The sequence below is a fragment of the Mirounga angustirostris genome, unplaced genomic scaffold, assembly GCF_029215605.1.
Source record: "Mirounga angustirostris isolate CCGP_5_RB_7025 unplaced genomic scaffold, mMirAng1.0.hap1 SCAF_2, whole genome shotgun sequence".
Classification (NCBI taxonomy): domain Eukaryota; kingdom Metazoa; phylum Chordata; class Mammalia; order Carnivora; family Phocidae; genus Mirounga; species Mirounga angustirostris.
In genome coordinates, this window is record NW_026991710.1 from 3,705,648 (window position 1) to 3,718,295 (window position 12,648).

A 12,648-nucleotide genomic window follows, 5' to 3' on the forward strand; every position below is an offset into this window, starting at 1 on the left:
GGCGACGGACTTACGGTTGACCTGGACAAAGAGCACGGCCTCGTCGTGCCCAGCCACGTTCTCCGCCCTGACGGACACGCGGTAGACACCAGGGCTCTCGTAGCGGTGCCGGATGGGCTCCTCACTCAGCGTGAGGTTCCTGTACACGACCTTCAAGCCGTCCCCCAGGTCCACTTGGTACTTGGTGGTCAGGACATCTCCCTGCAGGAAACCCCACGAGGCCACTTAGGGGGGATGGCAAAGCGGAGGGGCCTGCGGTGGCTCGCGTGCTCTTCATCCCCTCACTCCTTCCCTCACAGGGCGCGGGCCCCAGGCCCCAGGCCCCCAGGAACCAAACCCGCCCTGCCGTTGGGGCGGCCAGCCTGGCGTGCGGGGCTGCAGAGGGCAGGTGGGCCCGGGAGCCACAGAGACACAGGGGGGTGGGGGCAGGGCCCAGGGCCAGGTGTGCCCGGCTGCAGAGGGAGCGCTCAGGGTGGCGGGCCGGCCGGTGGGGACAGCCACTAAGGCCTGAGCCCGGAGCCGGAGGGAGGGAGCCCCCCGCACAGGCTGCAGGGTGTCAGGAACATGGCCAGGAAGATCGCACATGGGAAGACTCCTAAGGGGTTTCCCTGAAAATTGGGAAAACGTTGTTTTCCCTTCTCGGTTGCTTCCTGAGTGTTTCTTTGATCCCATTCTCTGCGGAGCTGGGGTGCCGGTCAGACATGCAGGGTCTATGCAGCGTGATGCTCCCTGCACCTGCTGCCCCTTCTCCGGGTTTGAGCAGCACGGGGCTGTCTGACGGCCTCACGCCCCTCCGGCTGGGGAGCCAGCCCCCCCACAAACCACCATTTCCTCACTGAGGCGCGGGAAATCGAGGGAAGGAAACGGGAAACAGTATCTTTCTCCACTTCACAGCAAGAAAGTGTTTTCGAGCTCCCCCTCTCCCCTCTGCCCTGCCCCATCACCCCTTCCTACCGCCCTGCCCTGCAGGAACGCCCCGAAAACCACTTCCTGCTGACCCAGAATGACACAGGATTCACACTGACCATTTATGATCCTCTCATTCTATGCCTGCAGAGAAAACTTGACAAAGCCCTTTCCCATAAATTATGTTCACTTAACTTTCTCCACAGATATGGTGGATGGTTGAACAGTGTCTGTACCCCCAAATCCACGTGCCCCCAGAACTCAGAATGTGGCCTTATTTGGAAATAGGGTCTTTGCAGAAGCGATTAGTTAAGATGAGGTCAGGCTGGAGTAGGATGGGCTCCCAGCCAGTGGCCATGTCTTTATAAGGAGAGGCAGGGGCTTGGGACACAGAAGAGACGGCCACGTGGCGACAGGGCAGAGACCACACAGAGCCACAAGAAAAGGGACACCAGCGCCCCAGAAACTGACAAGACAGGGAAGACTCCCTCCCCAGAGCCTCCAGCGGGAGCCAGGTTCTGCCAACGCCTTAATTTCGGATTTCCAGCCTCCGAACCCGGGAGAGAACCACATGCTGTCTTGTGCCTAACAGCACGTGGTCCCTGGGACAACAGTTTGCATGGCGTCCGATTGTCCCCACGTGCTGGGCTAGAACCGCGGGGCAGACTGGCTCACTGTCCAGGGCCCTGTGGACATGCGGCCTCATGGGGACCACGGGAGCAGGGTCTCAAGCCCACCTTGCTCCGGGGGGCAGGGGCTCTGTGCAAGATGGATGCATCTGGGAAGCCCGGTGGCTCCGAGGTATGTGGGGCACAACCGTGTGCCTTTGGACCCCGTGTTCCTGCCGGTGGGCCACTGACGGATACCCGTTGATAAACGTTATACTTGGTTAAAATAACTTGTCATTTTTGCCGTGATCAGAACATAGTCCAGCAACCACGCGACAGACAGCAAACACGCAGGCAAGGAGATCCGTCCCCGTAACCCCACCCCCGCGCCCTGCTGCGTCTTGTGCCCGCTGTCAAGATGTGAATGACTTATTCTGAGACAACCGCCAGTTCCCATGTAGTTTGTAGGGACCAAGACAGATCCCGTGTGCCCCATACCACACGCTCGGAGCTAACGCCTGCCGAAACCAGAATGTCACAGCTAGGACGTGGACACAGACACAGCCGGGGTGCCAAGCCGCCGAGCCACCGCCTGCCCCCCGTCACACCCCCGACTCATCTGTCCTCCATTTCTGCACTCATGTCGTCTCGAGAACATCCTATAAATGGAATCCGACAGCACAGAGTCGCTGGGGTTGCCTTTTTCTCATTCAGTTTAACTCTCCGGAGACTCACCCGGGTCGTGGCACATAGCAGTCACCTGTCCTTCTCACTGCTGAGTCGTGTCCCACGCGGTGGCTGCACCACTGTTCGGGCAGACGCCCCTCGGAGGATGTCTGGGTGTTCCCAGCTCCTGGCCCTTCTGCCATAAAGCTGCCGTGAACGCTCGCGTGTGGGTTCTGTGTGGACACAAGTCTTCATTTCTCCGAGACACACGCCCAGGAGCGCACGTGCTGAGTCACGGGGTGGTTCCGTGTTTAGTTTTTTAAGAAACTGCCCCACTGTTTCCCAGCTTGGTGGTCCCATCCTGGGCTCCCGCGTATGAGGGATCCGCGCATGGGGGGTCCGGCTTCTCCGCATCCTCGCCAGCACTTGGTGGTGTCGCTGTGTCTTATTTGGGCCACTGTTGTAGGCTTGCAGTGACCTGTCACTGGGGTTGGATTCGCATTTCCCTAACGGCCAGTGAGGCTGAACGACTTTCGTGGGCTCGCCGGTCACCTGCCCGTCATCTGCGGTGAACCGTCCCTCTATGTCCTTGACCTGCTTCCTACACGGAGCGTTGTTTTCTTCCTGCTCTTTATGTGTTCTAGGTACCAGTGCTCACCGGATGCATGCTGGGTAAATATTACCTCCGTAGCTTGCTTTTCACCTTCTCTACGGGGTCTTCCTCAGCACACAGGTGTCTGACTCAAAGTCCGACTTGCCAAATTTCCTCTACAGGTGATGCTTCCAGCGTCCACTCTATGAATGCTTGGCCTAGCCCTAGATCTGCATATTTTCTATCTCTTTCCCAAAGGACTGATAGTTTTCGGCTTTCCATTGACCTCTGTGGTCCATTCTGAGCTGATCTTGTATCAGGTGTGAGGTTCCAGCCGAGGCTCATTTTTACTGACAGTTCGTTTGCTGAGGACCGTCCTCCCTCCCCTGAGATGCTTTCGCTCCTGTGTCAAAATCAGCTGCACACTTCTATGTGGGTCTATTTCTGGGTTCTCTATCAGCTCTTATTTTTAAATCTCGGATGCTTACAGAACTTGGCCCCCGCCCCAGATCCAGCTAGTTCCGCACGCAGCTTGGCCTGTGCATGAGGGCGGGTGGGTGTGACTTGTGTGTCAGTGTGAGTGCTTACGAGTGTGTGAACACGTGGTGAGGGTGTGTCCGAATTTCTGTAGTCAGTGTGTGAGAATGTGAGTGTGTGTGAGCGTGCATGAGTGTGCGTCCACCCCCCACCCAAGCTCCCAAGCTCTCCCCGCCTCCATGAGGAAGCCAGCAGTCCTTCTGGATAGGGGAGTGTGCCGGGAGACCTCTCTTGCGAGAGCATCTTTTGGTCACTCCAGCGATCCCGTGCAATCAAGGCTGGGGACCACTGGGGCGGTGGGGCTGACGGGCCTGTCCTGTCCTGGCTTCAGCTAGGGACTCAGCAGATGGACCATGTTGCCCAGATGGAAGGCTCTAGGGGGCAGCAGATGGCCATTTTTCCTGGAAGTCTGTGCTAGAACTTGGGCAGCAGGTGGGTCCACTCTGAGGGTCCAGGGGCCCCACCTGGGGAGGGGGCATCATCCTCCCGCCACACCAAGCTGTGTCAGATGCCCAACCGCCGCCCCGGGGCCACCCCCAAGGCCCCGAGCATGAATGTCAGGACCAGGCTCATCAGCACAGGGGACCACAGACCAGGCAATGTCCATGCGGCGCTCTGTCACCTGTTACTGTGTGGCCTCGGGCGAGCCACTGCACCTCTCTGAGCCAGGGTTTCCCAGCTGGGCACATGGGCGCTCACACATACAGCTCCATGCCCTCTGGCCTCAGTCTCCCTGTCTGCATGACAGCAGACATCAAAGACCTCTGTCATCATCGGGGCACCATATTTGGAAGGACGTGTGCTAAACAATGCACACACAGTTATAAAGCTGAACTCGCTTCATTCGGCATATTTGTTAACCAAAGATCCGAGCATCCAACAGAGCCCCGTGCACAGACGGCCAGTGGTCCCGGGGCGGGTCTCCCTCCGGTGGGAGCTGGCTTCTCCTCTGTGCCATTCCTTCGCTTTGAATTTCCTGCATGTCAGTAAGATTTTCTGATTTCTGTTTTTGGATGCTCTACAGGGAGTTTGCTATTTCTATAATCAGAAAAATAAGCATGCTGTATATTAATTTTAAAAGACTAGAAGAAAATACAAAACTTAGCAGTTGTTACCTTGGGGCGGAACAGGGTTTTTGGTGATATTTATATTCTTGACATTTTAGGTGTTTTTCAAATGTTATACCATGAGTATAAATTATTTTTTTAAGTCAGAAGAATATGTAACACTTGCACTAAAGAGAAAAAGAGAGAAAGTAGAAGACTGGGAGGGAATTTACATATTCGTATATATTATATAGAATTAAATCCATATCTGTCTATCATCTACCTTCAGGATTTATCTTTGGTTCTGGGATTATAAGTAATAGTGTGTGTTGTGGGTTTTTTTGTTTTTTTTTTTAAAGATTTTATTTATTTATTTGACAGAGAGAGAGACAGCGAGAGCAGGAACACAAGCAGGGGGAGTGGGAGAGGGAGAAGCAGGCTTCCCGCTGAGCAGGGAGCCCGATGCGGGGCTCGATCCCAGGACCCTGGGACCATGACCTGAGCCGAAGGCAGACGCTTAACGACTGAGCCACCCAGGCGCCCAATAGTGTGTGTTGTTTTTTTAAATTTTCTGCTTTTCTTAAGATTCCAGATTAACTAAATCAATACGATTAGAGGTTTAACAAATTGCCACCCACAGGAACGAATAGATCTTGGAAGCGTCAGAGTCCAGTAAACACACTCCGCCATGCACAGAAGGGTCCCCGCGCATGTGCTGGTTGCACGGTGACCCCCCATATTCCATTGTCCTCTGCGGTTCGGATGCTGCTCGGGGCCTGGGGAGGGGGCTTCCGGCCTGCTTTTACCCCCTCAGCTTGGAAAACGCCCGCTTAGATGATTCTGCTCCAAACCGCCTGGAAGCGGAGGGGACACCCACTCACCCCCCGTCCCCTGCTGGTCCGGCGGGAGTGGCCCCGCGGGGACAGCACAGCACGCTCACCTGCTCCTGCCGCACCACGAACAGGACGTCCTCTCTGGGCCGCACGGCCACTGCGTCGCCGCGGATGCTGACCTGCAGGCCCCGGGGAGGCGTGAGCGGGCACTGCAGCTGCGAGGGGCTCTGCCGAGGGTCCACGCCGCCCTCACACACGTTGGACACCACCTTCCGGTACCTGCAGCCAGAGGGTGGGTCAGGGCCTGCACAGACGGCGGGGGAGGGCACGGGCCCCGCGGCCTGGCGGGGACTCGCCGGTGGCAAGGTGTGGCTCCCGGCTGGCGGCCTCCTCACGGATGCCCGGCCTCCTCCTGGCCCCACCGAGAGCCACTGCTGCCCCATGTCGGAGCTAAGAGGCCAGGAGAGGTGGGGGGTGGCCGGCCGCTTCCCTGTGCAGTCACAGGACTTACGACAACCCTAACACCTCTTGTGGGCGAGGGTGTGACTGGGCGCAGCCTGAATGCTGGGGCCTCGCTGAGAAACGTGCCCAAGAGGGTCCGGGACTCCCTTCCTCACCACCCGGCTAGAGGACACCTGATCCAGCGACTCCTTCCCACCGCGTATCTGCTGGGGACGGGTGGACCACGTACAGCCTCTGCCCTTGCCAGGGAGACGGCCCAGTGCGGGAAGCAGACTGCACCACGCTACCCCCCCACATCAAGGTAAAATCACCACCCACAAGCTCTAGGAATCAGTCCCTGAGAGAGCGGCTTTCAGCTGAAGTCGGAAGGGCGAGCAGGAGAGGGAAGGGCACCCAGGCAGCAGGACCAGCATGGGCAAAGGTCCTGTGGTGGGCGGCTGGAGCCAGAGTGGGGAGCAGGGCTGGGAGGAGGCTGGGCAGGGGTTGGGATGCAGAGACCATGGGCTCTGATGGACCTTTTAGGTTTGCCAGGGGTGGCATCAACTGACTTGCCAATTGTGAAGCTCCCTCAGGCTACACAGGGACCCTGGGTCCATAAAACTCGCATCACTGCCAAAGAGCCTGGCTCTGCCCACCTCCCCGAGCCTGGAGCCCCCTCCTGCCCCCAGAGCTCAGCCACGGAGACACACATTCAGGGGTTTATCATGCAAAACACACTGGATTAATTCAGAAGAAAATACATCTAAGAGCTACCACCCACGGCACCTTGGTGCCCAGAGTGTGCACATGGTCCGATGTGCAACCCTTCACTCTTGATGTGGGCCCTAGCTCTGACACTCCTGACAAGTGTCCCTGCTTGCCACACCCTAGTGAGTGCACCAGAGAGGCTGCTGTGGCTGATGGCTGGAGGGATGATGGGTGAATGATGGATGGAAGAGAGATGGATGGATGGATGGATGGATGGATGGATGGATAATGGGTGAATGATGGATGGAAGGAAGATGGATGGTTGGAAGGATGGATGGATAATGGGTGAATGATGGATGGAAGGAAAATGGATGGATGGATGGATGAAAGGGGGAATAGGTGGATGGATGGGTGATGGGTGAATGATAGATGGAAGGATGAAGGAGGGAGGGAGGGAGGGATGATGGGTGAATGATGGAAGAATGGATGGATGGATGATGGATGGATGGAGATGGGTGAATGATGTAAGGATGAAGGATGGATGGAGGGATGGATGGGTAGTGGGTGAAGGATGGATGGATAGAGGGAGGAAGGGAGGGATGATGGGTGAATGATGGAAGGATGAAGGATGGATGGATAGATGGGTGAATGATGGATGAAAGGATGGATGGATGATGGTGGATGGATGATGGGTGAAAGATGGATGGAAGGATGAAGGATGGTTGGAGGGATAGATGATGGGTGAAGGATGGATGGATGGATGATGGATGGATGGTGGGTGAGTGCTGGAAGGATGACGGATGGATGGACGGATGGATGGATGGAGGGATGGATGGAATTTACGCTGCTGAGGCCAAAATCTGCAACATCTGGTCCTGCTTCCTAAGCTCTGCCCCTGCCCCTTCCCCAGGGGAAGTAATGGGGATTTTCTGAAAAGTCCACTGATGTTTTCTCCCCTCTCAACACTGCCTCAAAGGGAAACAGAGACCTTAAGATAGAGAATCTCGGGACCTCCTGAAGCTGTGGGTTCACAGCTTCATATACCTGATGCTTTCGCTCTTTGTTCAGAGCCAGCTCAAAGCACACTCTGTCCCTGATGCTGCCCATGTGGGCTCAGATTCAGCCCCTGCAGGGTCGGTGCCCGGGGTGACTCTCAGGAGCCCAGCCAATAGGGCGTCATTGGTTGACTTCTCTTTCCGCGACTCTGCCCCCAGAGCGGCGCGAGGAGGCACGTGCTGCACTCACCCAAGGCTGCTGCTGTAGGTCTGGCCCAGGACACAGTCGTCTGGCGGGGACAGGGGGTTAAACCAGAAGCTGGCAAAGCACTTGCTGGCATCAGACTCCGAGGAGGGGGAGCGCTCAAATCCGTAGTCACTGTTGGAGGGCAGAAGAGCGGTCAGAAGACAGGTTTGGGTGGGGATGGGAGCTGGTCTGGGGCGGGGGCCTCACAGCAAGGGCCCGCGATGCACCTGTTTGTGGGGACACACAGCCCCGTCCAGCCCGAAAATCAGGGTTACATTCCAGGTGAGAAGAGTTGCAGAGGGGATTCTGGGAATTTTCCCAGGAGAGCACGGAGCCCAGCCCAGATATCCTGGAGGGCTGCTTGGAGGAGGTGCACTGAATCTCAAAGGAAGGCAGTGGACAGCCAGGGGGAAGAGAGGGGAGGGGCACTGCACAAGGGGCCCCTTCAACGCTGGTGAGGGAGGTACAGGTGGAGGCGTTGGGCACGTAAGGGGGAGCAGGAGGGCAAGGGTTGAGGATGGCTAGGGAGGCAGGTGGCAGCCAGAGGCTTCGTGAACCAGGCTCTGGAACTCGGAGAAGGGCTGGGTGGGCACCGCTTGCCCCCAGAACACCCTCCTCGGTTCCTAGCGCCCCTCCCCGCTGTGAGCAGGCCACTGTGCTGGCTGTGCCCACGTGCCCTTGAGTTCCCCGACGATCCTCCCGGGAGCGCCCTGGGCTTCGCTCCTGGCTCTAAGGCACAGAATAAGGCGGCAGGAGGACTGTGAGTCTGAGACCCACGCTGGGCGGCGGCTGCCGGCTCATGAAGCTGCTCAGGGCGCCCCAGAGGCCCGTGGCCGGCGCGGTCCTCACCAGAGGAAGTCCGACTCCCGGCACCTGCACACCCGGGACTCGAGCGCCGACGTGAAGCTCCGTCCCTTGATGCACCAGGACGTGGACTTTCTCTTCCGGAAACTTCTCTGCTGGCCCATGATGCAGCGGTCGCCCTGCAGCGGGAACGTGGGGTGAAGAGCCGGCCGAGAAGGGTCCACTGCCCTCCGGTGGCTTGGACTGCTGCTTTTGCCCATCCCCAAAAATAGCCGATTCTCAACCCCCAGGCAGCCGCGTGGGGCAGGGGGTGAGTCCCCTTTCCCAGATGGGGAAACCGAGGCCCAAAAGACAAAGTGGCGTTCCTGAGGTCAAGCTGGGGCAGCCCCCCTCCCATCCCGACCCACAAGCATCCATTGAGCACCCACTGTGTACACGCTCCCCCTGGCCCTGAGGGGTCACAGTGCTGCTGGAACCCAGGTCCCTGTTATGTTTCTCCTCGTCCCCAGGGTGGACGCCCTGTGCAGGAGCTTGGAGGAGCCACGGCCCACGGGGCGCATGTGGACACACAGCAGGTCCTCGGCGTGCACTCGCAGCAGCCCCCGCCCAGCCCCACAACGGGGACAGTGACAGGAGCAGGGACCCCAGCAATTCCAGAGCCCCACATTCTGAAACCTTGAGCCTCCTCATCACAACTTCGGCAGCACAATCTGGTCTGCACTGCAGGCGGGCTGCTTCCAGCCCTTATTTATTTCACATAGTGTGACTAGTCTACCTTTTGTTCTAGAAACATCTGTGTGTTTGAGGTTATGGGGCAGGGCTGCCATAACCCCCCAGGGCTGTTAAGTAATCTATGACACAGGCCCGTGTTGCCCGCCTACCATGTCACAAGCCCCGGACCCCAAGCACACTGGACTGCACAGTGGGGTCAGGGCGCATGGCCCTGTGCCCCTGAGCGTGGCGGCAGACCCAAGCCCAGAGCAGCCCAGACACCAAGAAGTGGCCAGAAAATCCAGCAGAAGGACCAGACGTGTCAGGGCCGCCGGGGTTCTGGGAAGCCCTGTTGGAGGTGAGGCTCCTGGTGCCGCGCAGGAAGGGGGATGCACAGGCAGGGAAAGCTGCCCTGCCCCGCAGCCCGGGCCCCGGCCCACCTTCAGGTCGGTGAGGTCCCAGGAGCCGTAGTCCTCCTCCCTGCATGGCCTGGAGAATGAGGGCCGGAAGTCCACCTTGACCAGCTCCCAGTCGGACCGGAAGCTGATGTGGCCGAAGACGCTGGGGAGAGAAGAGGAGGGAAGGAAAATCACCTTAGCCTGGCCTGCTTCATGGTGCGAACCACTTCCCCTTGGGGCCTCAGCGCCCCCTCCTCACGGGCCCAGTGGCAGCTCTCCTGGCCTCTCCTAGAGTCCCGCCCCCACCCCCACACTGTGCCCAGCCGGCTGCAGGCGTGTGGTCCTGGTGGTGGTGTCTCCATGAGGATCACACACAGTCTGCGGCTCATGGATGGCATGGGTGGGGGTCTCCCCCCACAACCCCCTCAATGGATGAGGAAGTGGGCGCAGTCGTGTCAGGAGCCCGGGCCTCCCAGTTGCCACCCGGGCCCTTCCATAGCCTTCCACGGTCCTTGCTTCTGTTCCGCAGAATGTCGGGGGGGGTCAGCTGGACGTGGGGTGATTCTCCCGCCTCAGTCAGCATCACTGCACCGGGGTCTGACCCACGGACACCCAGGTCGGCCTCACCGTGCCTGAACCCTGCACCGCGAACACCCAGCTCTGCAGAGCTGGGCCACCGGCTCTTTTTCCAGGCACAAGCAGCAATCCAAAGAGAGGTAACGAGTCATCATACAGGCTCATAGCGGCAGGACCTCAGCCTGTGCTCACCTCCTGCTCACCATGTGGCCCCAGCCTGGGTGAGTGGAGGAAGCAGGGGAATGGAGCACCATGGGGGCTCTTGAAAGGCCAGCCATGTACAGGGCACCCATGATGTGCTGGGGGTTCCATCTATGCTGTCTGGTCTAATCCCCACCCCAGCCTCGTGAGACAAGTCCACCCCTATTTTACAGAAAGGAAGACTGAGGCACAGAGATGCTAAGTAATTTGCCCCAGGCCACACAACTTGTTTGGGCCATTTCCTCTTCCTCAGCATGCAGCAGTCATTTGCTGAGCACCTACCATGTACCCAGATCCCTCCCTCTCTACAAGGACTGCTATTTCAGGGGCTACAAAAACCACCACAGAAGAGGGGCTCAGCCAACATGTCCTTGGTCCTTCCTGAGTCCAACCTGCAGCATTCCGGACATATCACCAGAGGTTGAGCATCTGGGTAGAGGAGGTGATAGCCCCTGCTGTACTCAGTCCCCTTCCAAGCATGTTGACAGGGACAGGATACTTGGGGAAGGACAATCAGGATCCGAAAGGATCCTAACCCCATTCTAGGATGGTAGGTCACCTGGCTCATTCTGTTTTCTAGGGGACATGATGGCTGGCTCTGAATGTCCGAGGCTGATATCTGAAGAGGAGTTTTGCTTTCATGGGACATCTCTGAGCCAGGCAGGCCTGGGTTGATGCCCCACCTCCTATGTCTGTGACCTTGGGCAGGCTCACTCCCTCTGTGTACCCCAGTTTCCTTGGCTTTAAAACGGGGACGATAGTTCTGGCCTTTCAGGATTGATGGTGGATTAGCAATGGTCTGTGTGGGGCGCCGGCACACATTAGGAGCTTCATCCACATGCACACGCAACAATTTCTCTGCTCCCCAAAACAGTCCCACGAAGTAGATACTGTTATCTTTATTTTGCAGATGAAATCCCCCGCCTCTGCAGGCTGGCCATGGGCCTCCTCGGGTCCTCAAGGCCCCTGAGCCTCCCTCTGTCTCAGCCTTGACCTGCCCCTGTGGTCAGCCTTGTGTCCCGTCTCCCAAACAAAGCCCGCTGGGTTGGTTACAGAAACAGAGAGTGAGGGTCTTATCTCGATAGGGACACTCTTTAGGGAGCACTTAGGGCGCCCCCAAGGCAGAGCAGGCCTGTCCCCCTCCTGCAAAGCACGTTATCCTGAGAAGAGCAAGTGCGCATTGGACACGTACTGACACGACCTACTGACTGTGTGCGAGGCACTGGGTCGGCGTCTCATCTTCTCCTTTCCCAAACCCGTGAGGAATATACTGCTGTCATTCCCATTTTACAGACAAGGAAACTAAGGCTGACAAGGGACCCGCCGAGGACAGCGCAGCCAAGGCCGCTGCCTCCTAAAGCCTCAGCTGAAATGCAGAAATATCTGTCACCTGGTTCATTCTGAGTTTTAGGAAGAACATGCCAAAGGCAGCCCGCGGATCACCTCACAGTTAATAGGAGAGAAGGGGCCAGGCGGGACAGGGTGGGCCAGGAGCCCCCTGCCCCGTAAACAGCCCCCCAACCCTGGGCGTGGTATGGGAGGGGAGGGTGGGCCTCGGTGACCCAGCCTGGGGGACACATCCTGAAAGGCAGTGGTGGTCACCTGTGACATGACCTTTGGGTAGATTTGGATAAAAAATCACCTGAGAAGATGTTCTCAACTGTGCAGGAAACAGGACAGCAGGGGAGAGACACAGACAGACAGAGACACGGAGAGGGAGAGAGAGACACAGAGAGACAGAGACACGGAGAGGGAGAGAGGAAGGAGCAGGGTGGGGGGGGAAGGCCGCCGGGTCCCAGCGAGGGTGCGCCCACGGCCCAGAGACATACACGTTTTGTTCTAGCGTGCCCGTGTGTCCCCTCTTGGGCCGTATGACTGGCTCCCATGTCTGGGATTTGAACAGCGTGTGGAGATGCAGCTCTGGGAAGGAGGGACTGTCCTCCTTTAAAACCTTAAAAGGTTATAGCACCTGCTTTTTCTGGGGCCAAACCCAGCCCTGGTGCTGTGACACATGGGACCAGGGGCTTGGCTCCAAGCCCAATGCTCTGGGGTAGAAAGTGTCCCCATTCCTCAGCTGGGGAAGCCGAGGCCTCTGGCCCGGGGGGCTCATCACCCTCCGTGCTGGCATTTTTGCTCGATGGACACCAGCCTGCTCGCCACACCGCAGACAGACAGCCCTGCGTTGGACCCCAGGCTGGAGCCCTCCCTCCCCTGCCCACACATGCTGACACCCTGCTTCAGCCCCAGGAGGAACCGGCCCTCCCATCTCAGACCCGAGCCTGTGGCAGCATGAGACCCACACAGATACACAGAGCCATACGGGACATAACACGTCCCCAGGCAGGGGCACGGCAGCGACTGGGTGTCTAGGGGAAGCGC

At 58.2% G+C, this 12,648-nt stretch overlaps 1 protein-coding gene across 1 annotated transcript in view; it reads right to left on the bottom strand.

Moving 5' to 3' along the window:
• The window catches only part of SORCS2 (sortilin related VPS10 domain containing receptor 2), a 451,696-nt gene that overhangs the window by 14,430 nt on the left and 424,618 nt on the right, over positions 1–12,648 (bottom strand). Inside the window, exons 15-19 of the mRNA XM_045881528.3 lie at positions 9,535–9,655; positions 8,429–8,562; positions 7,583–7,711; positions 5,296–5,467; positions 15–201 (exon numbers count right to left, since the gene is read on the bottom strand). Of these exons, the coding sequence (XP_045737484.2) occupies positions 15–201; positions 5,296–5,467; positions 7,583–7,711; positions 8,429–8,562; positions 9,535–9,655 (743 nt within the window). The remainder of the gene's footprint in view (positions 1–14; positions 202–5,295; positions 5,468–7,582; positions 7,712–8,428; positions 8,563–9,534; positions 9,656–12,648) is intronic.